The sequence below is a fragment of the Gymnoscopelus braueri genome (genome assembly GCF_963280865.1).
Source record: "Gymnoscopelus braueri genome assembly, chromosome: 9".
Lineage (NCBI taxonomy): Eukaryota > Metazoa > Chordata > Actinopteri > Myctophiformes > Myctophidae > Gymnoscopelus > Gymnoscopelus braueri.
The window spans coordinates 40,454,384-40,482,284 of record NC_137610.1 but is presented as its reverse complement, the minus strand read 5'-3'; the positions used below and the strand labels follow the sequence as shown (position 1 = coordinate 40,482,284).

Genomic DNA, 27,901 nt, shown 5'->3' with positions numbered 1-27,901 from the left:
TAAATATTAGCAATCCCAGAAACTCTGTGTCAACGTTCGACGCGCGGCGTGATGAGAAACAACCCTTTCAATCACGGCAGGGGTGAATGAAAACGGACGGGAAAAGGCGAGGCAGATCTCATCCCATTCCCCCGCGCCGATAATGTCAAAGCCATCTATTTTCACGGTGCGATTCAGGAAGCCTCTCTGTGTACCCAGGGCTGTTAGGGGAGCTGTTTCTCCCCCAGCGCTGTTTATTCAGAGGAGAGTCTCCACATGGCAGGAATGCTGATCCGTGCGTACGCAACAGCAGCACCCCCCGTGCATACATATCGCCGATGTCGGGCGGAAACCTGGTATCTCCAACTTTTTGTAGTTTTTAAAATGTTTTTATTCTGTAAATTAATGCCCTACTTCGTCGCGTAAGAGTGTCGTGCAAACATAGCGGAAAAGCTTGTAGATTATTATTACTATTTCCGCTACTTTTGAAAAAATAAGTCTTTCTGTGGGTGTTATTGATAGTGAACCAATGAAAACGATTAAAAAGTTTAATAATAACTACATTGAATCCATTGGAACACAGGTTCTTTTTTTCCATTCCCTGAAAAGTACGCGTTTTGATACAAGGTTTCCAACCGTCAGCGACGATATGAAAACACACGCACACAAATGCTACAACAACTACTGTACACTCCTTCATGTGACACGGGAGAGCAATACCGATCCCCAATCTAGCAGTTCCAGGGCATGTTTTTCATACCGCTGACTGACAATATCTGATTAGACTGGCTGTTAGGGTCGTTCTGCACAGGATAGAAGCGGAAATTGGACTCTTTATGCCTGTAAGGTATTCACACGAGGGAACACATACTGTATGCTTCTTATGGTGCAACATAAGGGCTTTTTCAACAGCCTGCATATCAACTGTAGTCAATCAAATGAGGGCAGATTAGAGGAAAAAAAAGGAGAAGAAGTGTAGATATGAAACACCCGAAAGATAGAACGAATGTATAGATGTGCATAACTTCTACATGTACTTTACGGCACGTACTATAAATCATACTACATTACCCACCTCACCCCAATTCTGAACATTTACTCATTGTTCCCCCAGATGCTAAGTTATTTGTTTTCTGCTAACGCTGACGATGTATACATGCATATATCTTATCACAAATACAAAATTAGCTAATTCTAGACATTTCCTATTGCACATCCACCACTGCTGCTAGGTTGTTGTTGTCTTTTTTGCTGCTAAAGTTCCTTTTACAGAAGGTTCAGAGTGTGGGTCTTGCCTGTGCCTTTTAACCGTGTCTTATCTTATTTTATTGTTCTTTTTATCTTGTGTATATTGTATTGCTGTTGTTGCACAGTCTTGCGGACATGTTGCATCAACATTTCACTGTTTGTACCTGTATGAGTGAGTGAAAAGTAAAACCTTATTGATTCTCTTGGAAAGAGAACCTCCCTCTCACTAACAGCATCTACGACAAACCTCGCATGTTCATGTACACGATAAAAATTACGTCTTAACATCCACCGAGTTAACCACAATGAACCCTAGTGTCCCTAGCCTGGCTAGGGACCAATGAATCGCTAGCCTCGTGTTCAGGGTCTAGTGACGCTGTCGAAGGCGGAGGTTTTCTCGATTGAAAATCTAACCGGCCCAATGGGGATGGGGATTATCCAGTATGAACCAATCGCCAAACAGTTCCACTTTGGCCACGCCCCATCTCAGAAAACGGCTGCACTGAGAGGGCTTTCAGACTGAATAATGGAGTGAAACGAAATGAAGCTATAGCGTCCCTATTCTAGGCATGTCATAATACAGTAGGTAGGCGTGTGTCATAATAGACTGCGAAACTAGCACATCTACAGTTGTGAGCTTTCCGCTATTTGTCCGGCAAATTATATTGGGTTACAGTGGTTAATGCACACTCCCTACTGTGTGTAGATAGTATTCAGTTGGATTTTAAGAAGCTAGTTTCGCTAGCATACAGTGGAGGGGGCGAGGCAGCTATAATAATCTCGCTGCCCCATATTTATTTAATCTGGGCATTAATGCATGCGATCAAATGAGCTGCATGCTGTTTCTTGTGTGATAATCTCCCCCAGGGGCCTGCGTACTTTAGGTGAAGGTTCTTGTATTGATCGCAGACGTTAAGTCAACATAGGCTTAGCATGCATGGCCAAGGTCTCAGCTAATAAGATTCATTTGAAAGTGCGATATTATTCGCTGTGCAGTACGCTTAACACCACCAAATTCAATGCGAGGGTAGACAATCTAGCCTGTTGGGACTCTCAAGAGTCCCAAGTGAGAACATTTCAGTATCGCCTCATGCGGCTGTATCATTTAGAGGCTCTCAGAACATGTTTTCTTATCTTCACAGATAAATGTCCTGTGTACACAGTTCAGACCTCTGTGTCCTCGCTGGAGGAGCTATGAGTTCTAGATGTTGTCTCAAGATACACCTGAGGGGATGAAAGGAGAAGACACACAGACCACAGCATGTTGAGCCCTGTTGGCTAATATTCTTTAACCACTTAAAAGGGTATTTCACTTTAAAACATGTCTGGGGTCATTTTAACGTCTATCTGGCTTTTGTGAGACAGTTTTTAAGTTGCTTGATTGGTTATTTCATTTAAAATGTCTCATTTTAGAAAAAAATCAGGAAAGAAAAATGAAACACATATCACAACATAACATTAAAACAGAAATATTATCAAACATAAATATCATACATAACATAATATCATATCATACATAACATACAGTCTACATTTCCCAAAAGGAAAGTCTGCCCAGAAGCAGGGATAAAACATAATCCCACTGTCCATAAACATTAATGACTAGAGGGGGGGCTATTAAAAGCAGGGCCGGATTAACCCTTCGTGGTGCCCTGTGCTACGACCCGTTTCGGTGCCCCCCCCCCCCCCCCCCCCCCCCGAAACGTTTTGTCAGTGGGGGGGGGGGGGGGGGGGGTTTGTAGTGCGGAAACCAAGGGAACCAATATTGATACATATATAAGGCGCATCGGATTATAAGGCGCATCCGCACTATAAGGCGCACTGACGGTGCGCCTTATAGTGCGGAAAATACGGTACTTATTATCTAGCAATTACACACCCAATGTAGCCTTGAATTCATGGAGATTTTTTTTTGTGGCATTCCTAAGCCAATGATTTGATGACCGGCGGTCTCTCCGGTCGGAGACTCAAAGAGTCTCCTTTGAGTCTCCTACCGGATATATCAGCATCTTTCTGCTGGTAATCAAATTATTGGCTTAGAAATGTGACAAAAACAAAAAAATCTCCGTGAATTCAAGGCTTCATGGGGTGTGTAATTGATAGAAAATAAGTCATTTTTTGGGTGAACTACTCCTTTAATGGGTTAAACATGGCCCAGCCCTACCTGTATCCACTCTGGGTGTCGACGCAGGTTCCTCCGTGGAGGCAGGGGTTGACGGGGTACGACGCACACGGCTGGTGGACCAGCTCCCGGGCGGCGCAGCCGCACACGGCCGAGGTCGTGGCCGTCAGCGCCACCAAGGAGAAGCTCCCCGCGTCCAGCAGGGTGGGCGCGTCGCCGACGCTCAGCTGTGTGAAGCAGCCACCGGCTGCACGGCAGTCGGCGGCGAGCGCACACTCATCCACCTGCACCTGGCTCACGTTCACACGCAGGATGGACTGCAGCTGTGGAGACATCATTATCTCATCATCACCACATGTGGTCAAATAATAGGCTTTCACACACTGCAGATGCACACAGATAAAGTTACTTTCACAATGCAGATGCACACATGTACGGTTACTTTCACACTGTAGATACACACATATACGGTTACTTTCACACTGCAGATACACACAAATACGGATACTTTCACACTGCAGATACACACAAATACGGATACTTTCACACTGCAGATACACACAAATACGGATACTTTCAAACTGCAGATACACACAAATACAGATACTTTCAAACTGCAGATACACACAGATACAGATTCTTTCACACTGCAGATACACACAGATACGGTTACTTTCACACTGCAGATACACACAAATACGGATACTTTGAAACTGCAGATACACACAGATACAGATTCTTTTAGGGCATTCACCGAATAGTCGAATATTCGAATATCAAACCGACTATTCGACTATCAAACCACTATTCGATTATTCTATATTAAAAAAAAAAAAGAATTAGTGGCTTTTCTACAGCAGACACGCAGCTGTGAGCTCTGGTGTGACGTCAACTCGCATTCCTTGAGTCAAGTCATCAATGCCATTGAAAAAATATATATATATATATATATATTTTTTTTTTATAATCAAATCGATTAATCGAATATTCGAATACTTATAGGTCGAATAATTCGAATGCTAAAAATCACTATTCGTGAATGCCCTACACTGCAGATACACAAAGATACGGATACTTTCACACTGCAGATACACACAGATACGGTTACTTTCACACTGCAGATACTGTACACACAGATATGGATACTTTCACACTGCAGATTCACACAGATACGAATACTTTCACTCCGCATTTACACACAGATACGGATACTTTCACACTATACACACAGATACGGTTACTTTCACACTGCAGATACACACAGATATGGTTACTTTCACACTGCAGATACACACAGATACGGTTACTTTCACACTGCAGATACTGTACACACAGATATGGATACTTTCACACTGCAGATACACACAGATACGGTTACTTTCACACTGCAGATACACACAGATATGGATACTTTCACACTGCAGATAAACACAGATACGAATACTTTCACTCTGCATTTACACACAGATACGGATACTTTCACACTATACACACACACTAGGGCTGGGCAGATATGACTCTAAATGAAGTATCAAGATTATTTGAAACTATTCCCCGATTAATATTACCGATAACGATAATTTAAAAATATAATGAAATGCTTGTGAGCTAGTAGATTGCCTATTTTTGCTATTTTTGCATGCTACCCTGTATAATACAGGTTTAAGAGGGTAATTATGGTCGATTTGAAGAATCGACCATAATTCAATATGAAGAATCCATTAGATTGTTTTCGAGTCGATTCATTTACTAAAATATATTTAAAAAACTAGCTTCTTGATTACTTTGGTTATAAGTCGGTTATTGGTTCTAAATATCGGTTTAATTTATTTTCGATTAATTGCCCAGCCCTACTATAGATACCGTACATACAGATACTTTCAAGGGCTTCTACTGTATATAGCAGTGGTTCTCAAACATGTTCATGTCCCGGACCTCACTTTGAGAACGGCTGCTGTATACTGTACAGTAGCACATCAACCAACCCAAAGACCCACTGAAAAACCAAAATGTCTGTGAGTGTAGTTCTTTCTACAGTATAATTACACAGTCTCGTTACAACAGATATCTGTTCTGTTAATGTTGTTGGTGAATCAACTGTGTTATGAGAGAAATAATTGCGGCAGCCATATCGCTGGGGGGGCAGACACCTCGTCCAAAAACATTCCTTTTTGATGATCATTTCAAAAACGTTTTAAAATTGTGAAAATAGCCGTGAAAATATGGTGGTGTCACATGGCAAAGTGAACTTGTATATACGGATGTTTTTTTCATGCCATTTTCACAATGTTTGAAAGTGTTGGAAGTGTTGAAGATTTTCACCTATAAAGACATGTGCTCAAAATAGGAATGCCAGGTTGAAAGTGGTTAAATGTACAGTAATGGCGGTGTGTTATCGTAAAGTAACACAATTCAGCGAGACAGTGAAGGCAGAATGACAGATGTAGCGAAGGGGTTGCAAGAGAAATGAGGGTGGATGTACGCTATGGTGTAAGAGAGGAGGTGAAAGATAGACACCAGATAAAAGAAGAGTGATGCAAGGACACCACAGGGGGGCACGGCGTTAAACACACAAACAGTTGGTGGTAAAATGAAAAAAAAGGGCAGATAAAATTTCAGTTACTCCAACCCCCCTCCCACCCGCCTCCTCAATGTATCACTTGATGTACGAGCCCAGATCTTTATCTACAAGATGAGTGGTTCCATACTGCCGTTACTCAACCTGTGGTCCGCGGACCACTAGTGGTCCATGGCGTAATTACAGGTGGTCAACGGGAAAATGTTTTAAAAAGGCTCAATATGTATTATAGTACATTTGTTAAATGTATCAAAAAATATGATTGAATAGTGTGGGCAAAAAAAGCTTGAAATTAAATGTTGACTGTTAAGGGCTTGATATGTATGTTTACACCAACATTAGCCGATCTACAAGCTCACAATGCGTCGCAGTGCGATATACCGTATAGTTGTGGGGAGGTGAGGTGGGGTGGTCCTTGAGGATTGATGGGGAAATATGCTAAAGATCCAGAGCTCCAAATAAAACAGGTTGAAAACCACTGCTCTTTATTCTAACCTCCTTTTTACGTGCGGCGAGGGTTCCGTGCAGCTTCTCCGGCCGCAGGTATTCCGTGTCGGTGAACACGGAGAAGTGGATGTCCAAGGTCTTCTCCCCCGTGTCCGCGATGCTGAAAATGTTCACGCTCCCCGGTCTGACGGACAGGGATTCGGCCAGGAAATCCCACAGGGTCTCGAGTCGACTCTTCCCCCGGACGTGCGAGTCGATAAACTCCCTGGCCGTGATGCCTGCGGGAGATAAAGAGGGGGGGAAGAGGGCGCAGGCAGTCAGTGACAGCTAAGGAGTTGATCAAAGGCTGCTCGGTTACGGATTCTGTTGGCCTATCATCATCTGCGCTCATTGATCCTCATTGTTCCTGGCTGATTCTGTCCGTGAGGTGAACGAGTCATGAGACATTTAAACAGTGGTGGGAAGTAACTAAAGTGCATGTACTCAAGTACTGTACCCAAGTGCAATTTTGAGGTACATTTACTTTACTTGTGTATTTCCATTTTTCGATACTTTATACTTCTACGCCACTACATCTCAGAGGCAATCTCAGGTGTTTTATACTCTTTAGTTACTAGTTACACTGCAGATTTAGATTTATCATTACAACACATACTGTACATTAACCACTTGAAAATTGCTGATCTGCCAGGCTCATAACGTGTTGCATCGCGAGGCATGGTGAGGCGTTATGAGCTTGTAGATCTGAAAGGGACATTCTGCACAAGGAGCACTGTATGCATATTTTGATGACAATAACTTTCTACTTTTACTCAAGTAAAATAATATAAAAATGCTTTTCTTGTAACAAAGTATTTCTACCTTGTGGTATTGCTACTTTTACTTATACTGTTAGATATAAAAGAAAGAAAAAAAGAGTACCACCAACTGTCATGAGACATCTAAAAAGGATCTTTCATTTTCCTGCCGAGAACAATTTCACATCTGACGTGTGAAAGATTTTCATGACCTCGTAATCAATCAGATTTGTGGTGCCACCCTCCAATAAATATCCTGAAGGTTGGAGAAAGGCATCTTTAATCTCCACAAGGGACCGGCTTAGAGTCAGAGGTAGCCGTAATAGCCTTCAACTCCAGCCTTTTAAATGTCAAGGGCCTGAACGTGACACCTCCAAATTGACCTTTACTGGGACTTTTTCCAAGAGAGATAGATGTAAAACTTGAGGCAACCAATATAAACTTTACAGTTTTAAAAGAGGTGAAGAATACCAAAAGACAATATTATCACCAATGAGGAAATTGTCGCCTTGACAATGACTCGAAGTGCTAGATAAAAGCGAGCATAAAAGATTTCTCCCGAAAGCCTATCATTTCAGCCTTGAACGGGTTTGACAGGCCGATAATCATCCAATGACTAAGTATCAATTAATTCAACGGCTGAGACAGATGCTGTTGTCTCTCCGTATCAGCCGCCGGAAGACAGAGACGCCATAAAGCCTGAGTTATAGTTGTGCGCGGGTGTTGCTACAAGACCTCAAGTTGTGCAGCTTGCATTGTAGATCTGTTAGTTGCAGCGTGTAACACCCGCTCGCAACTTTAAACGTTGGCTTAACAACAGTGCAAGATGAATGCTCACTGTGGGTGGACAGACAGACAACTGTAACATGGGAAATCAAATGGAAAAAAAAGTAATTATGTTTTATAGCGTTTCAGACAGCCAGAAGCAGAGGGCCGCTCGGTGCATGGCTAAGTAGTCAAAACAACTATCGTCCAGCGGCCAAAAACCACAGACACATTGTCATGAAACACAGTTAATAAGCATATCGTCGCTGTTGGGCAGAGACCTTGTCTCTCCTTCCATATTTCAACTTTTTATGTTTTTTTTTCCCCTCAACAGATTAAGACCTGAGGCCGATTCTACAAACGCCTTCTAAATCAGTGCTTCTCAAACTTTGTCGTGCCAAGGACTCCCAAAATGATATGTATTATGGCCGCGGACCACCCCTCCCCCCCCCATCTGGAAAGGTTTTGTGCCAGGGATCCCCAGAAGAGAAGATTTGCGCAATTTTCTTTTTTTACATTTTCAAGATTTTTCAAAAATGTAAAAAATAGCAGCTCGCAGCACGGCACGAAGAGTGTCACGCGTAAGTAGCAAAAATTGCTGATCTACAAGATCACAACACGACGTGTTGTGAGCTTGTAGATCAGCTATTCTTGCTATTTTGGAAACATTTTGAAAGTGAAAGTGAGTCTGTGGTGTAAGGCACTGTTTCCCAAACAGTGGGTAACTTGGGACCCATGGTTGGGTCGTGGACCAATGGACCCTTCGCTAAACCCCACCCCAAAAGCGATTGTCCAATGCCAGCTTAGCAACCGTTGTTAGCCTGGCACAGGTCTGGCAAGCTTTCGTCACCTGCCATAGCTGCCTGTCAATGTTATTTCGCCCGCACACACACACACACACACACACACAATAATTTGCAACATAATAGCAAGAACAGGAATCATACCACGATAACGCAATGGTGATGAACCAGCAACAGATTCCACGTACCCAAAACCGTTGGATGGTTATTTTCCCAAGCTGAAATCTGCGTTTAAACTGCAAGGCTGCATGGCTGAGTTGTTGAACACATACACAGTTTAACGTCGGGAAAGTTACACGACTCACTCGCCCACGTGGTGTCACTAATCACCGTAATCGTAACAAAATTCAGAATCACAGCGCTGCCTGTTTCGGATTCCGCACGTTAAAGTATATTCATTCATTTGTTCGTCTATTTATTAACTGTTACTGTAGTCTTACCCTGCGGTACATGAAAACTCCTGTTACAATCATGGATCAACTTCAACCTGGTGTTTGCACTTTCTCCATTTACGGTCCGTACATCTATATAAACGTTCAGATTTCAAATATAAATTGCTTACCCTATGGCCACGGATGTTAAAATGATGCACGGGACTCTCAAAAGTACCCGTATATTCTGTATTGTTCAATAAAAAGCATTTTAATCCGATCGGTGGCCATTTTCTCAGAGTTATAATGTATCAGAGTGCAATACACCTACCAACCGATAGGGTCGCTTAGTTGAAAGCATATGGAGAAAATGGCCACCGATCAGATTAAAATGCTTTTTATTGAACAATACGGATGATACGGGTACTTTTGAGAGCCCGTACATAAATGTAACATCCATGGCCATGGGATAAGCACTTTATGTTTGAAATATGAACGTTTCTGTAGATGTACGGGCTATAAATGGAGAAAGTGCAAACACCAGGTTGAAATTCATCCATGACGGTCGAGACAGACGACCGTCGTGTATCCATGGCTATTACGCCCTCTAACATTTCCCGTGTTTTTAGTTTATTGAAATAATGTCATGCACATTTGTCCAGTGCATAGCCTACTGCAGGCCTTGTTGACTAGATTTAGAAGAGATTTTGAAGCTATTGCTGCTGAAATGATCGATTATTTAGGGGAAAAGCCGTCATTTAACATGCAAGTCAATGGGTGAGAAGCAGAGATTGCCAGGCGCTGCCAGGCAACTTCGCACCACCAGTCACAGAGTGGAGTGGGTGGGGCTTAGCGAAGGGTCCATTATCCCCTTTTTTTCAACAGGGTACAGCCAGTGCCAGCGTTTTTTACCGTTTAATTGGCGATCTTTTTAGAGCTGCAGAAGCCACAACAACGTGTCTGGGCGTTGGCCAAGGGTCCCGTCTAACGACTGGAACAATAACATTTCTACCGCGATCCGCCATTGCAGAGAGATCGCCCGCCGAAAATGGCTTGTTTTGACCACAAAAAAAAGATATGGAGATATGGATCCTTTTTCTCAAGATCCCATCATTAGGGCGGATGCACGTCCGTTTTATTGGGATGACGTCACATCCGTCCATTCCCTTTTAAAGGGTCCTAGGATCATTCCTAAGTTGCGTTAGAGCGCCCTCTTGTGGAATTTCAAAAAAATATATAGACGTTTATGAAACTCGAAAGGTGTATTTGCAAAAACGTATATAGACGTTTTTGGCACCCATGTGTTAAAAACAATTCCAACAAATAAAATCAAAAAGATCTTCACTAGTTTGGGCAAACGTCTCATTTGGGTCTTCTTGAGCTAAAAAGCTTTGAAACCACTGGTCCAGCGTGATCTAGTATGAGAGTGACGACACTAGCATAGACTCCCATTGTAAGAATGGAATGCGGAAATGCTCTGTCTATCTCAATGAGGAAGTTCCAATGTTTGGAACTACAGTCCATAGCAGCCCGCTTTGCGGCGAGATCAAAGCGTGACGGAACTCTCTCTCTCTATGGGTCTACACTGGTCTAAGCAGGTATGAATATTTCACCAATGAACTTACTACTTGTTTATTGTTTTAGGTGATAACCTTGTATAACCCCCATATGGGTTTCCTTTCTCACCTGCACTTATTTCTGTGTCTTTTAATAATTGTTACCTTATTATGTACTGTTTTTATTGTGCGAATAAATAAACAAAGACAAATAGTACCAGTGAAACGCAGTGAGCCTGAGGACAGGATGGCCTTTTCCTCCAGCTCTCGGACGTGAACTCGGACCCCCGAGATCACGTCGGGCCACACCCCATCAGACACGCCCACCCTCAACCAGTAGCTGCCCACTGGGGTGTTCTGACGAATGGTGAGCGCTCCAGAGCTCTGGTTCAGACTGAAGTACCTGCAGAGAGAGAGAGATGTAGAGAGAGAGAGAGATGTAGAGAGAGAGAGAGATGTAGAGAGAGAGAGATGTAGAGAGAGAGAGAGATGTAGAGAGAGAGAGAGAGAGAGAGAGAGAGAGAGAGAGAGAGAGAGAGAGAGAGAGGGGGGGGGTGAGAGACAGAGGGATATAGAGAGACAGAGAGACAGACAGACAGACAGACAGACAGACAGACAGAGAGGGGGGGTGTAAGTGATAGCTTCAACGGAAGAAAAGCAAAACCAAAAGCATTCATTTTTTAGCTTCTGTTCAAAGAAGAAACGACATGACAGATGGTACACAGACAAGAGAAAATTAGTGAGAGGTACCAAGTGTTCTTCTCAAAGGAACTGTTGAAGTAAATAATATATATATATATATATATATATATATATATATATAGGAAAGGAGAAAAGAAAACAATTCTAACGACTCTGTGGACACTTCTATGGCTCCAACAAAAGGGCTCGATAGTTGTCATAGTAACTGTCAGAACTTGTGATATGAATAAAACAAATATGCAATTGGCATAGCTAATCTGATCCTGAGTGTGTGAATACTGAGCGGGCTTGACGCGAGGGTCCCTGGCTGGCAGACCCTCTCTCTGCCTCAGCTGCGTCGGCACGGACACTTTCATGGCCGGAACCACAGCGGCACGCTGCAGATTGCTCCGTCTGTTTGAATTCTGATTTCAATCTCCTGATAAGCGGCGTGCAGTGATTAAATTTCCCCCAGAAAGTGTTCTGCTTGTCACAGGCCTGGGACTTTTAGACCTGACGATGGAGCTTGTCAACGGTCGTCTGGGATGGAGCGATATCAGCTGAATGACCTGCAGTCTTTATATAGCACAATATATAGCTTCACTCCACATCAACGGATAATGATTTTGTAAAGACCAGGTTTGTAAACAAACATGTAGACCTGAATTTCCAATTACAATGTCTATCGGTATATCTTGATGATATACAAAAAGTGTCCATAACCTTTATGGACACTTTTAACTAACTCATGTCTAGTTTGTCAACCTGTGAAACCAAATAATATATTTCTAATAGTCAATGGCAATATCATAAGTGTCCTGTCAAGTCAAGGTCAAGGTCTTTATTAATGTCCCAGAAGGGCAAATAGGTTTACAGCCGGAGTAGTGGTTTCAAAACATACAGACAATACAGGACAACAACAGACATGAAACACCATAGCATAAAACATAAGTCTGGGCGCATCTAGTGCGAGAGATAAAACAAAAGGCTACCTTCAGAAATATAAAGTGCCGGTCATAAAGTGCTTGTTTCATCATCATCATAGTGCAAGAGATAAAGTGCAAGAGATAAAACAGAAGGCTATATTCAGAATATAAAGTGCCGGTCATAAAGTGCTTGTTTCATCATCATCATCATCATCATCATCATCATCATCATCATCACCATCATCATCATAGTGCAAGAGATAAAGTGATAAAGTGCAAGAGATAAAACAAAGGCTACATTCAGAATTATAAAGTGCCGGTCATAAAGTGCTTGTTTCATCATCATCATCATCATCAGTAACATTATCCTTTACCTGTTACTGGCAGCATTGATTGCACGAATTGAGGCAGGAACAAAGGAGTGCTTGTATCTGTTATTTTTGACACCAGGGGCACCCAGACGACGGCCAGATGGCAACATCCTATAGAAGTCCTCTGTGACCTGACCATGCCCGACCTCGTCATTGTCGAGAAGGCTGACAATGACTGAGTCATCCGCGTATTTTATGATAAAACGGTTGTCGTGATTACTGCGACAGTCATCCGTGTACAAAATAAACAAGAAAGCGGAAAGAACACAGCCCTGTGGTGAACAGTGGAAGTGGACAGAAGGCTAGACATTGTCTCGTTCACCTGTTCATCTCCTGTTGTTCCAGAATATATGGTTAACGAATAATACTACACCATATGATAATAATACCTGGCGGCATTATTTAACCGAAAATACATTTTTCGGTTGTGGTGATCCGATGATGATTTGGTCTATTGCAGGGGTCTTCAACAGGGGGTCCGGGACCCCTCGGGTCCTCGGAGTTACTACAGGGGGGCCTCTAAATCTTTGCGTGATAAGAACATGTTGTTGTTGTTTTATTTAATTTTTTTAACCAATTGAACCCTAGCATCCCTATTCTGTGGGGAAAATTATAGACGAAAATAGCCGATCTAGCGCGAGGCGTGAGCTTGTAGATCGGCTGTTTTCGGTAAAGAGGTTTAGTCTAGAGGGAAAAAGGAGCAGACCAAGTACAGAGCCCAAGATCAAGTTTACAAATATTGAGGGTTTAAGTGGTTAAATACACATTAACATGAATCCAACATAAAAAGAGAAGAGATAAGTCGACAAACCAAAAAACATTAAACACTAATGATAGTGCTGTCAAACTAGTCTGTGAAGCTACTGTATCTATGAAATCTATGAAAAAGTTTAATCTGCAACACAATTTTATACAATATATAGTGGGGGTCCCTGCTTCATCTCTCTCTCAGCTAAGGTGTCCTTGGCCTGAAAAACGTTGAAGACCCCTGGTCTATCGTATTATTGTATGCATTTTGTATAGAATTACTGCATGTTTGTATGTTATTTTCTCGTTTGTGTTTTCGTGAGTAGTCCATATGGCTTTTAATGTTCGTATTAAAATTTATTTTTACCCACAACCAACTATAGGAAAACTGTTTCAGTGGGCCAGTGCGACCTTTTATAATTTATTCATTGTGTTTTCATTTTTATCATCCGCTGCTGGCATGAACCACATAGAAATTGTTCCTCTTCCAACTCACTCTCTCATCTTTCCAACTGCCCAAAGGAATGACTTTATACGTACAGTAGCAGGGGGCAGGTTTTACTCTTGGAAATAACTTATCATTGTGCAACAGGTTTATTGAGTTATAGCATAACTCCTTCTCGTACCTTTGAACTTCAAGGTGACCTGACGTCCTGAAAAACATTGGGACAGTCCCAAAGTATGAGCAGCTGTCCCTAAAGCTTAATTTATGCTCTGTTGTACGACTGTGCCTCACACCAAAAACATCATATCTACAAGCTCACAACGTGTAGTATCTGCAACGCGTTTTGAACTTGTAGATCGGCTATTTTCGCAAAACGGCCGTACGATGTACAGTATAGATCGGGCATAAACCTGTCCCAAAAACCTAACAAAAACAATATCATGCTTCTGACAGGTGAGTTGCAGTTGTTGCAGGGTTAACTGTAATCACACCTGGCAATGTGTGACTATATAAGGTATTTATAATATTTGCCTGATGAAGACCTAGAAGGTCGAAACGTTGCAAAAATAAAAAGTGAGTTTCTTGGAGCTTGAGAACAGTGTGCGGAATTCCTTCTTCTTTTCCACTATATAAGGTGCTCTGTGAAGTGTGTTTAGTGCTGAATGTCATCCCACCAGGTACAGTGAATATGGTCCATGTGAAACTCGTGGAAAGTGGAGATATTTGACTAAATACACGCTTTCTTACTACTGTACATGACAAGAGATGAACGCCTGTCACTAACTAATTAATTATTGCTTGACTACACAGAGCATGACAAATGCTGCGGAGGTGAATCGCCCGCAGGAATTTCAATGAGTGTTCTATGGCTGTATAATCCGAAACATACAATGTATGGAATATCAGCCATTCTAGAGCTACAGGCGTGTGTGCTCTTTTCCCCATTTTATGCCTCATCTGCTCGCCGGAGGCTTTAAGTTGTCCGTCCATTCGTCCATTTGTCCGTCCGCCCGCCCGTCCGTCCATACATACATTTTTTGTTTGTTTATTTGGATCCCCATTAGCTACTACCTTAGCAGCATCTATTCTTCCTGGGGTCCACACAGAAATACATTACATTACATTACATTACATTTGATTAACTTCCCGTCCGTCTGTGCATCTGTAGAATACAGTACTGTCTGTCTGTCATTGTGAATGCGATATCTCAGGAACGCCTTGAGGGAATTTCGTGACATTTGGCACAAACGTCCACCTGAACTTAAGGATGCACTGATTAGGTGTAGGTGTCGTGGGTGCGGTCAAAGGTCATTACATTCCTTCACCACATATCCTACTATAAAATCAGTGGGTTTACCAACCGGTCTAAACTTGCATACTGGCATTATTACCCATTGCCATATGCAGAGAGTGAGGAAACTTTTCCCACATTTAAGCGGTTTATTTGCATTTTCGCCACGGGCTATAGGATCTGTAATCGCGGGCTCTGTCCCATAGCCCAGACAGATGGTGGGTGGAGGGGGGGGGGTGACTCATGGGAGCAGTGCCAGGGTTAATTGAACGGCAGGTATTTCCCATTGTCTAATTGTGCTCCCCTCTTTACAAACATATACACACACACAATGCCAGCAGAGAAAACCACGAGAGAGAGAGAGAGAGAGAGAGAGAGAGAGAGAGAGAGAGAGAGAGAGAGAGAGAGAGAGAGAGAGAGAGAGAGAGAGAGAGAGAGAGAGAGAGAGAGAGAGAGAGAGAGATGGCTCAACATGCCTGAAGGTCTATGATTTAAACGTATGGCAAGCAGTAGACCCATGAAGGCTATTGTTATTCATATACATGGGTGTATAGTCAATAAAGGGCAGAGCTTTAATTACAAAACGGTCTCATCAATTTGGCATGCTACAGTGACATAACGCATGTAAGAGGGTGGGGGGCGGTTCCAAGGAAAAAGGTTGGGAACCACTGATTTATACAGACAGTATGTGGCCCATTGCATTTCCCACCTTCATGAGGGTATGGGTGCGTACTTTCCCAGGTATGGACTAGTACTATTATGAGTCTGGACTAGCCTCATTCCCAGCCTTTTCTCATCTCTGAGGAGAAAAGCCTGGTTATGACCTAATGCAGAGCATTTAGTTTAACTCGGTTCCACAGATAATATATTGTGAAAATAGACGATCTACATTCTACAAGCTCACAACGCCTCTCAACTATTTACATTTTTTTTGCCTATTTTTTATATTATTGTTTGACCAGTTTTTATAGTTTGTTGATTACTTTTGACGCAGTAATGGTCTTTTTTCCTAAAAAAAATTTGGTCACTTTACTGTCATCTGGGGACCCCCTCAAAATCATGTGGGGACCCCCCTTGAGGTCCCGACCAAAAGGTTGAGAACCACTGGCCTAGTGTACAGTAGATGAAGATAGTGGGAGTTGCAGTCGTGAGGACGGGGGGAAGTGCCGATAGTCACAGAGAAGATGACAGACAGATGTGACTGGCACCACACTTATGTGAATAAAACTAAATAATAGCAATAATTTTAGCCTAACATTTAGCCAACACTTACAGTACAACACCACAGTCACTATGTTTATTTTTTCCTGGTGCCAGGCAGTTGACATTTTACTTAATGAATGCAAATTTAATAGTTTTGACTTTCATGTGGTGTTCAACGGGAGCCGAGTTCACCAGCACAGCTGCATGACTCTGTTTACACAGGAAATGTTTAAAATATTAAAGTTTCAGCGAAAATGCGGTGTTTTGGAAGTAATGAGATCATGGACACTTGGCTTACTCTGTGAGAGTTGCTTTGGAGTTTTATAAACAGAATTCTGATAAAGGTTTGCTGTTTTCTTCAGTTCATCAGGTATTCTCTTTGTTTTTGTCTTCTTCATTCACCATGAAGGAATGCTACGAAAACAAAAATGTTCCATGAACTCAAGGCTTCACAGAGTGAGTAATTGATCGAAAGAAAAGCCATTGGGGGGGGGTGAAGTATTCATTTATGCGTGGCTGTGGGTTTTTATAAATATCTGACCAATGAAAAGTTTAACAAACAAACAAACAAACAATAACCACATAACATCGGACCCATTAACGGTTTTGGACATACAAGGTTGCAACAGGCTGTACACTCTGAGACTTGATGGCTGCATGCTTTTAAGGCAGTGTCTCCCAAACTTTTTAATTTCAAGGACCCCCAGTTTGATATATACTGTATATGTAAGGCCCCCATAACTCTGACAGTGAACAAATTGACCCATAAGGGTCCATTTGGTTCCATTTGTACACTGTCAGAGTTACAGTATAGCCCCATAAGGGTCCATTTGTTTCCTAACCATTACACCATGTACAATTCGTGTTAATTTTACTCTTGAGAGTTAGACGCGTAAAGGTCCATTTCGACCCCCTGGTGGTGGCCGCGGACGTTGAGAGAACCAGTGATGTAAACAAGGAAGTTGTCTCTACGGTAACAGAGCTTACTTTGTCTTCCATAGCCAATCAGAGTATATGATATTTTATAACTGCGTCTGCATGTAATTTTGATGTCACTTTCGATAGCAGATATACAAGCTCACAGCGCGTCACTTCGTGCCGTGCTACGAGCTTGTATATCTGCTATTTTTTGAACATTTGGGAAAAATCTTCAAAGTGTGAGAACTACTGATTTAGAAGGCATTTGTAGAATCGGCCTCAGGTCTTAATAGGTCAAGGAGTGCTGATATGTTTGCATAGCAGAGCGTTCCTACTTGGATGCGCGAGTCTCCAAGGTATAGGTCTTGTTGTCCCAGTCGTCAGGATCAGGGGCGTACACCGTCCCCAGTGCAGCAGTGGCCAGCCGTCCTGTTCAAGGTTAAACACACACACACACACACACACACACACACACACACACACACACACACACACACACACACACACACACACACACACACACACACACACACACACACACACACACACACGCATGTTTGTATTTCTATACACATTTTAGGACAGCATTTAAAATTGTTGAAAATAGCAGAAAAATAGCAGACCTATCTGCGATTCTTCGATGCCATCGCCACACATCTAAGTATAAGATAGGGAAAACTGTAACCCCAACTCCTAGACCTAACCTCTAAATGTCTAATCCTAACCCTATGCCCAGCCTAAATATCTTCCTTCCTATCTCCCCAAATCATACTTAACCTTAAAAACAACAATTTCTCTAGTGAGGACCAGCAAAATGGTCCTCACAAATGTCCATTTCTCTAATTCTACCATATAAAACTGAGAAAACAGCGGGCACACAATAAATGTCCTTTTACCTCTCCAATGGATTCATTACAGCCAGGTCTCCCTAACAGGTCTTCCCATAAGCTGAGGAAGATCTGTTAGGTGGAAACGCGTCCATTGCTCTGTCCGTGGAGAAGTAAATAAGACATTTATTGTGTGCTGGCTGTTTTCTCAGTTTCATGATATTGTTGAACCGTGCAGCACCTTTGTTTAATCTGGAGTGTTGCGGGCATTCTGCTTTGCAGTGCTTTCTCTACTTCTACCATACTTGTACGGACATTCGGCCCTCACAGGTACAGTATAGTAACACGTACGCACCCAAGAAAGACACATTCTTCCCGGACGAAATTCCGCTGATGGCAACATTTATCTTTCAGCCACTCTTTATTTTTTTCCCTTATCTTGCATTCTCACGTTCTGTTCTAGTTATTACTGTACCTTGGTAACCGTTGGAGCCTCCCGCTGCCTGAGTGGAACAGACTCTCTGCTCCACTTCACAGAGCGTGGGGGCTTAAGGAAGTGGGCCTATCTCTGACTCTATGGATTATGTTATTATCGACCTACAGTGCCAGAATACGGCAGCTGGGTAAACAACAGCAGCCGGATGAGTCACGGTGCCGGTGTTTACCACAATTACCCAAAAACTGCGCCGCGTGGCTCGACCGTGCAATCAAAAACACTAACGAGTCCAAAACACCTGACCGGCTTACCCTGAGGGTGATACACACGAAAAAAAATAAAAGAAAGTCGTAAACAAGCCATGGTGCTCGTTATAATGTTCTGTTCAGATTATCTTTTTTTAGGGGATAGGCAGGGTTTAGTTGGCAACTCTGCAGAGGGCTCCGGAGAAGATCGCACACACAAGCATTAGCATAACAAAACTTTGATTCTTTATAATGGCGGAGGCCGATTATGAATTCGACACGATGCTGCTGCACAGGATGAAAACTTTTCCTCCCACAGCGATGCCATTAATCCCATAACACCCTCCCACCCCTCCCACCTCCCACGCCCTCGCTCCTTCATGGTCTGTCAGCGGTGCAGAACCTCGTCGCAGAAAGAAAAGCAGACGGTGTGCAATAATAATGCTGTGGTTTACCTGGGCAGTCACTGTAGACCAATGGTTCCCAGACTGGAGGTCGGGACCCCCAGGGGGGTCCGCAAATGATTTTGGGGGGTCCCCAGAGGATTAGCTTAATGTGCAACATTGTTTTCTCACTCAACAGTAAACAAACCAACATATAGTATAAGTCTATACAGGACTGCGCCGCGTTTCGAGCTTGTGGATCTGCTACTTTTGATGCTTTTGTGTGATACTGTAGTATGATCAAGTAGGGCGTTAATTTACGGAAAAACTTAAAAAGTTTATGATATATGAAGATATGAGGTTTCTGCCCGACAGCAATGATTTCTTAGCAGTGTGTGTTGTTATTTATTTTGTTTGATCAAACAACCTCAGCCTCACCTTTGCGGCTGTGGACATACACGTCTTTCTCCCCCGCCTGGTGAGCGTTATCGTTCTGGTCCCCAATGGTGACGGTGAGCGTGCTGGTCACCGTCATGGGCGGGCGGCCGCTGTCGGTGAGGACCAACGGCAGGTGGAACTCCCTCTGTCTCTCCCTGTCGAACCTCCTCAGGGCCGTGAGCGTGGCCGAGCCGTTCCCATGGTCCCGCAGGTGGAAGTCTGCAAGGTTATTATAGTTAGCTAGAACCAACAAAATAACCAAAACTAGAATACAAAAAATATAGAATGTTTTTTTAATAAAAAAAACAAGGCTTTAAAAAAAAAAAAAAAAAACACTGAAACTGTATTGTGTGTTTACAAAGCTAACTAAAATCATACAGAAAATCTCCTTAGTTTTAATGTTTGTCAACATTTAAGCCGCTTGCTGTCAAGAATTGTCAGAAGTCTTAAAAATAGTGAAAATGGCTGATCTACAAGCTCACAATGCATCACTGATCTGATCAGCTATATTCACTATTTCTCTGAGCTTGTTTGAATCTCGCCCCTGGCTAACCCATTCTATGATAAGTTTTTTGTTCTCTTTTTTGATCTCCTTTCCCACTTGCCCCCCCCCCTGTTCTTCTTCCCCTTCTTTTCTTTTTTGGAAATAACGATACGATGGGAACTATGCACAAAAACTAATTTCACCCACTTTTTTACTTCGGTAAGCCTGTAATGTGACAATAAAGCAGATTTTGATGATAGTGCTGTCAAACAAGTCTATGAAGCTATCTATGCATTCTATGAAAAAGTTTAATCTGCAACACAATGTTATGTAATATGTAGTGGGGGTCCCTGGTTCATCTCTCTGAAGGGGTCCTTAGTATGAAAAGACATTGAAGACCACTGAACTAAACTAGCAAACCCGCTATAAAAATTAAGCATAACTAAAAATGGAAAACAAAAAGTGAAAATGATATGAAAAAAATATATATAAAAAATTCAGCATAGCGATAGTTCATGTAGGCACAGAAGGCAGGAGGTTTATATGCTCACTCCCCGGACCTCACCCATTCATTCTCTAATAAGTATAATTAATACATACACCTACAAATCAGTCTGTCTCTCCACATTCAACCTCTCTTTATTCTCATTCGCTACAAGCTAACACACACGCCCTCATACCCACAGTGCATCTAAGGTGGTTCATTTAAGCAGTCTCTGTTCACTGTTCATTCTACGTGCTTCGCTGTCTCAGCTGGTCGTACAGCTGTCAGTTTTCAAATTCCCTCCACCTCCCCGGGCCTCCTCCCTGTGGCATTTAGTTCATATTGTTAATAGGATGATTCCGTGGATTGTACTGTGGTTCTATGGATTGTAATATGATATATGGTAGTTTATGCATTGAAGGTTCATATTGTTAATAGGATGATTCCGTGGATTGTACTGTGGTTCTATGGATTGTAATATGATATATGGTAGTTTATGCATTGAAGGTTCAATGTTAGGTTCATGTAATAACTGTATCTTATTCTCTGCTCTGGGGGGTTTGTGATTTCAGATCTGTGTCATGCTTGCGCAGGTAATCTGTAATATCACATGAGCAGAGTCACACTGAATGCAATATCATTGCAATAAATGGTAAATGGTTTATCATTGCAATAAATGGTAAATGGTTAATCCTGAAGCTGAAGTGTCTAAATGAAATGAAAAGAACCTTGGGAGTGTGGTGGAGACAGCGCCAGGGAGAAGGGAGGCCCGTGCTCGGGGGAGTCTCTGTCCACCACGTGCAGCAAGGTGGAGGTCTGGTTGAGCTGCACCACGTGGGGGGCGGGGCTGTTCTCCCACAGCACGGGGGAGTACGCGGCCTCCAGCTCCGGTCCGTTGTCGTTCACGTCCAGCAGCGGCAGCTGGAGCGTGACGCTGCCGCTCAGGGCCGGGGAGCCGCGGTCCACGGCCACGATGACCAGCTCGTACCTGTAGGGTTGTTGTACACCATCACCACATTTCAGTTGACGATTAACTGTCGTACAAATGATTGCGATTAAAAATGTTATTGTGTTTTTGACATTGAACATTGGAACAAATCATATATCATTTTTTTTGCACAGGACAGACAAATAACTTAAAGCGGCACTATTAATTTTTTTTTAAGAATAAAACGTAATTTTGTCCAATAGAGTATGTTAATACAATAGAACTTAAACAATTGGGGTGGTTGTATTTCGTCTCCCTGCTCTCTTCTATTGAGACATTTAGATTGTGTCAAAGAAGGTCATGTCTCACCTAGACATAGGATCTGACATGAATTTTGACCTGATGGTCAAGATTAAATGTATCCCCTGAGCAAGCAGGTAGGCTCTATTAGCTCAATGGTAAAAATGTCAGCACTTGCGCAGGAAACTGGGTTCAAATCCGGGGTAGAAGAGGAAATGTGCAGGGAAATGACTAACAATGACCAGTACCAATAAACAAAATAAATAATGTACAAGGCCAAAACAGGGCTTTGCATTTAAAAGTTTTACACTTTAAAAATGTAAAAAAATAGGGCAAATAAAATAAATAAATACATAGCGAAGGTATCCGATCTACAAGCTATTAGTCACAACGCTTCACGGTGCGGTGCGTGCGTACTCGTACCCTGTCATGGTCTCGCGGTCGAGGGGCCTGGCGACCATTACCACGCCGGCTCGGTTGATGGCGAAGTGTCCGTAGGGGTCGGACTCGGGCGAGATGCTGTACAGGACGTCACCGTTCAGCCCCGCGTCCAAGTCGCTGGCCACCACCTGTAGGGGTGCAACAGTCAAACTAATGAATTTAATTGATTATTAAAAATAATCGATAATTGATTTTAATGAAAAACAATTGACTTTGGTGAATACATTTTCTTTTCTTCTTTCAAACGTTTTTGAAAACAGCAAAAAATTGCCGATCTACAATCTCATAACACTTCAGGATAATTCCTTTAACAGGTCCGTTCATGAAAGTCCTTGCGGTCTTGTTTCCAATGAGGGCCTGTGAGCAATTAGGGGTTAAGAGTCTTGCTCAGGGACATATTTCATTTCATCGACACATTTGCTGGCCTGGCCTGGAATCGTACCTGGGGCAACCAGGGCCTCTGGCTCCCTAGGCGGGCTCACTAACCACTCAGCTATGGCCGCCCCCAAATGCGATGCATTGTGAGCTTGTGAGCTGGTAGATCTGCTATTTTTGCTATTTTCGTGCAACATCGTTATAGTACGATGAAGTATTAAATAGGGCTAATCAGACTAATCGATTTAGTTAATTTAGTTAAATAAAAAGTCAATAAAAAAATTATCACAACGATTCATTGATAAATAAATAAAAATTGCTACGAAAATAATGGGCAACCACCTGGATGACACTGGTTCCCACAGCCACGTCCTCAGACAGAGGGGACAGCAGGTGGGAGGCGGGGGTGAAGACGGGGGCGTTGTCGTTGTCGTCCTCCACCAGCACCAGACAGTGGATGAGACTGGAGAAGTCAGAGTCCTCCACCCTGATGGTGAGGTTGAAGCGCTGCTCGCCCGCCTTCTCGTAGTCCAGCTTCTTCTTCAGCCTCAGGGTGGCGCTCTGCTCCGTCCGGTGCTTGGACATGTAGAACCTCTGCTCAGGGTCACCTGTAGGGGGTGCAGCGGTTAATCGGACTAATCTATGTAATCGATTATAACAAACAATCGATTAATCGGTAATCAATCATTTCTTTACAAAATAATCGATTCATAATCTGGCCCTATTATGAGTGTATCATTATGGGCAAAAGGTTTCAAGCTCGTAGCTTGTAGATCTACTATTTTCACTGTTCTTGCATGACACTGTTGTGCGATCAAGTTTGAAATAATGCTTAAAGGGATAGTTCACCCCCAAAATGACTAAAATAATCTATCGATTAGTCACCCCATGGAGACTTGAATTCTTGGATACTTTTTTGTTTTTGTGGCATTGCGAAGCCAATAATTTGATGACCGGCAGCGGTTACAGTAGGAGACACAAATAGTCTCCTTTGTCTCCTACTATAACCGCTGCCTCCGCTGGTCATCAAATTATTGGCTTAGGAATGCGACAAAAACAAAAGAATAGAGGTGACTAATCGATAGAAAAAAAACGATTTTTCAGAGTAAACTATCCCTTTAAATGGTTAATGTATTTGTTGATGTATAAAAAAATCCAAATCCAAAGACATTTTTATTAAAAAAAAACACGCTTCTCGATAATGTAATGGATTAAACAATCAGTGAGGAAATAAAGTACAGTGTCAGTCGTAGTCACCTGCCACCACAGTGAAGTCCAGCTGTCCGTAAGCGCCGCTGTCCAGATCCACGGCGCTCAGCTCCAGGATGGGGGTGTCGGGGTCGTCGCTCTCGGACACGCGGGCCCCGCACCACTCCTCTCGAAACCTCGGCACGTGATCGTTGACGTCCGTCACCACGACCGTGGCGGTCGCCGTGCCCGTCATTCCCCCGCCGTCCTGGGCCTCCACGACCAGCCGGTGACTCTCCGCCGCCTCCCGGTCCAGGCCCTCCGCCGCCACCGATATGGTGCCCGTGCTGGCGTCGATGTTGAACATCCCGACGTCGCCCCCCGCGTTGCGGGCGTTCTCGGTGATGCGGTAGGTGAGGATGGCGTTCTGGCCAACCGCCGCGTCGTCGCGGTCCACCGCTGTCAATTTACAATTTAGGCATTTAGCTCTCATCCAGAGCGACTTACCAGTGTTTATTGAACTCTAGTCGATAAACAAGGCAAATCGGTCACATCAATAGTGTGCAGAGAGAACCATGTAGGCCGGGCCTCAAAGAGACTATACCAGGTAAACAATGAACCTAGCATCTGTTTAAACATGGAACCTATAGGATAAACAATGAACCTAGCATCAGTCTAAACATGGAACCTATATGATACCAGGTAAACAATTAACCTAGCATCTGTTTAGACAAAATCGAACTATAGGATACCAGGCAATCAATGAACCTAGGATCAGACTAAACATGGAGCCATAGGATACTATGGAGTCAATTAACCTAGGATCTGTCTAAATAACATGGAACTACTATAATAGCAGGTGATCAATGAACCTAGCATCTGTCTAAACATGGAACTATAAGATACCAGGTGATCAATGAACCTAGCATTTGTCTAAACATGGAACTATAAGATACCAGCTGATCAATGAACCTACTGTAGCATCTGTCTAAACATGAAACTATACCAGGTAATCAATGAACCTAACAACTGCAGGCCTGTCACAATTATTACATAATTTTACATATTTTTTTTCAAGTATAAAGTAATTTAATATGTCTGTTGTTTGCCCTGCGCAACTTTTGTTTACGAAGCCTAAATGTTTTATTCATAATGTTCAATGACAGAAACACAATTAAATCGTTAATTATTTCAGTGACAATTAATCGTCAAGCAAAATGTCATAACAGTGACAGCCCTAAGCATGGAAACATGGAACTATAAGATACCAGCCAGGTAATTAATGAACCTAGCATTATGTCTAATTGACACACTACTGTACCTGTCATCTCCATGACGAAGGTCCCGGGAGGGGAGTCCTCGGCCACGCTGCCGTGGCACCCGTCCGGCGCGCAGGGAAAGGCGGGCGCGTTGTCGTTGATGTCCCACACGTTGATGATGACGTCGGTGAAGCCGGTGAGCCCGTCGCCCTCCTCGTCGGTGGCCATGACCACGAAGCGCCAGACGGCGCGCTCCTCGCGGTCCATGGTCCGCTGGGCGTACATCTCCCCGCTGATGTCGTTGATCATGAACTGGGACTCGGCGCCCTGGCCGTGAATGGAGTAGCGAATGGCGCCCTGGTCGGCGTCTTTGTCCGGGTCGGTGGCGGTCACCTAGAGAGATGAAATCAAACCTCATCTTAGAATGCCGTTTCTCAACGTGGGGTCCGGGGACCACCAGGGGGCGTCCAAACTGACGCTTACGGGTCTGTAACTCAGAGAGTGTCCAGACCAGGGGGGTTCCACCCACGAATACAAGAACGCTCGCCCCAAAACATGCTCGCTCGCCCCGGGTAAAATCCGGCGACCTCGGAACGGTCGCCACCAGGTATTCCTAAACGTAACCTCAGTAAAACAAATAGAAGAATACAAGAACCACTGGGGGAGTGCGATCTGCAGAAAAAAATCCGGTTACCCCACCCACAATGGGGGTACAAAACGGACGCTTACGAGTCTGTAACTCTGAGAGTGTCCTGATGGAACCAAATGGACCCGTCACGGGTCCATTTGGTTCCACCTGGACACTCTCAGAGTTAAATTGTCTACTGTGTAGATTGGAGTCCCAGTGTTTTAACATTTTATCAAATGGGGGTACGCATATCAAACTGGCGGTCCTTGAAATTAAAAAGGTTGAAAATCACGGATGTGGAACTATTAATCCACTCACATGGTAAAACACTGACACCATGCAACCCACATGGGAAGCACTGGAACTGCTTATCCAGACAGTAAATACTGGAACTATTTATTCACCCCCATGGTCAAATCCTCACTTTTTCTCACTGCAATTTTATGTTGCAGTTTAAAACATGGCCACAGGAAAAGCATTTCTCTTCTAGGTCTGCAATCTTCACATGCATTTTTAATCAGGAAGCGCTGTGTCACTGTCTGTCTCTCTCTCTCTCTCTCTCTCTCTCTCTCTCTCTCTCTCTCTCTAGCCAGACTGTTGACTCACACAATGTTCAAATGCTTCCATCATACAGTCAGTGCAAAGGAAGCAAGCGCTGAAAATTATTCAGAGGGTAAAGCAGAGCAGAGCAGGGCAGAGCTTGTAGATCTGCTACTTTTGATGCTTTTGTGTGACGCTGTAGTGTGATCAAGTAGGGCAAAGTATGGAGATAGGAGGTTTCTGCCTGACAGCAACGTTATACCACTGTAAAATTATAGTTGTACTGTCAATATACTTAGTTACAGTACAGTACAGTAATCAATGGTGCAGTAATATTGATAGTGAAGGGACATTATTCATCTCCACAAGAGAATACCAGCACTCAAGGAACTGTCCTTTAAAGGCACCTTTATTTATATATTTAAGTTGGCATGATATACTGCAGACTGCAGAGCAGACAGAACAACGTACGCGTTTCGGCGTCAAGCCTTCATCAGCGGTGTATCATTATTCATTTCCCAGTTGGGATATTGTGGTTATTGGCACGGCTCTGTATGTCTCTTGGCCCATCACACTGTGCAGCTGGCCGTTGTAATAAACCGCATGTCACAAAATAACAATAAATAAACTGTAGCATCCATTTGTCCGACTAAATAGTAATAATAATGTTTAATTATAAAGACAACGCAGCACTTGTTGGCTGTTTTTATATCCATATTCTCAATTAGGGGCGAGGTGTCCATATATATAATGTTTTTTCCCCTCAATATTGGGCACCTCATCTTGCTTTATGATTTGCATAATCACCACTCAGCACATTACTTTCCCCAACCTATTAAACTCTTAAGCATTATAGCTAAGTTGTTCTTTTCCTGAACCTCCCAAATGAATATTGTTACCTTGTATCTCCATATTTCAGCTTTTTATGTTTCAATGCCTTACTTCATTGTACAGAGTCTCTTGCAAAAGTAGCAAAAATAGCAAATCTACAAGCTCACAACGTAGTCACATCAGTCAGTAGACTTTACGTGAAAGTGGTTAAGTCTGTCTGCGGGTTTTTATATATATTGAACCAAAGAAAAGTATTAACAAGAGGGACTAAATATTAACTACACTTGGATTTATCAATTGGAATACACGTTTTTTTCCCTTCATTTTCTGTAAAGTAACGGCTTTGGACATACAAGGTTTCCGCCCGACAGTGGCGATATGCAGAATTGTATGCGTGTGTTCCAATAGCCCATTTCCTTCCATATGGCTTCTGATTGCATTCCAGGTGTCTTTAATTTGCTTCTAAATGTTGTTGAGAGTCCACGCTAAATCCACCACAGTGGCAGTGTAGCCTCGTAAAGCCTGTAAGTCTGGGGAAACCCTGGCACTCTGTAAAAGAAAGTGCGGATCTGGAATGACTACAATGCTGCAATGTGTTCCCTGTAACTGCAGAGATTAAAAAACACTTTGCTGAATTAACTTTACCGTATGAAAAACCAAGTCACTTTACAGGCAAGACTTTATTAGCCCCTTAAGGCCCTATATACTTCATTGAGCGGGGTCCCCCAGGGGTCTATACTAGGTCTAATATACCCCTCTTGCTTTCCCTCTACACCAAATATCTTTGCCGAAAATAGCTGATCTGCAAGCTCACAATGTGTTACTGTACGTTGCGATACGTTGTGAGTTTGTAGATCAGCTTTTTT

At 43.0% G+C, this 27,901-nt stretch overlaps 1 protein-coding gene across 1 annotated transcript in view; it reads right to left on the bottom strand.

The window, feature by feature from the left end:
• The window catches only part of LOC308091664 (neural-cadherin-like), a gene marked incomplete at its 5' end in the record, with an annotated part of 233,509 nt that overhangs the window by 58,626 nt on the left and 146,982 nt on the right, over positions 1-27,901 (bottom strand). Inside the window, 10 exons of the mRNA XM_080437326.1 lie at positions 3,392-3,672; positions 6,423-6,652; positions 10,885-11,069; positions 17,584-17,677; positions 19,578-19,796; positions 21,274-21,533; positions 22,197-22,342; positions 22,932-23,197; positions 23,847-24,236; positions 25,099-25,429. Of these exons, the coding sequence (XP_080293452.1) occupies positions 3,392-3,672; positions 6,423-6,652; positions 10,885-11,069; positions 17,584-17,677; positions 19,578-19,796; positions 21,274-21,533; positions 22,197-22,342; positions 22,932-23,197; positions 23,847-24,236; positions 25,099-25,429 (2,402 nt within the window). The remainder of the gene's footprint in view (positions 1-3,391; positions 3,673-6,422; positions 6,653-10,884; positions 11,070-17,583; positions 17,678-19,577; positions 19,797-21,273; positions 21,534-22,196; positions 22,343-22,931; positions 23,198-23,846; positions 24,237-25,098; positions 25,430-27,901) is intronic.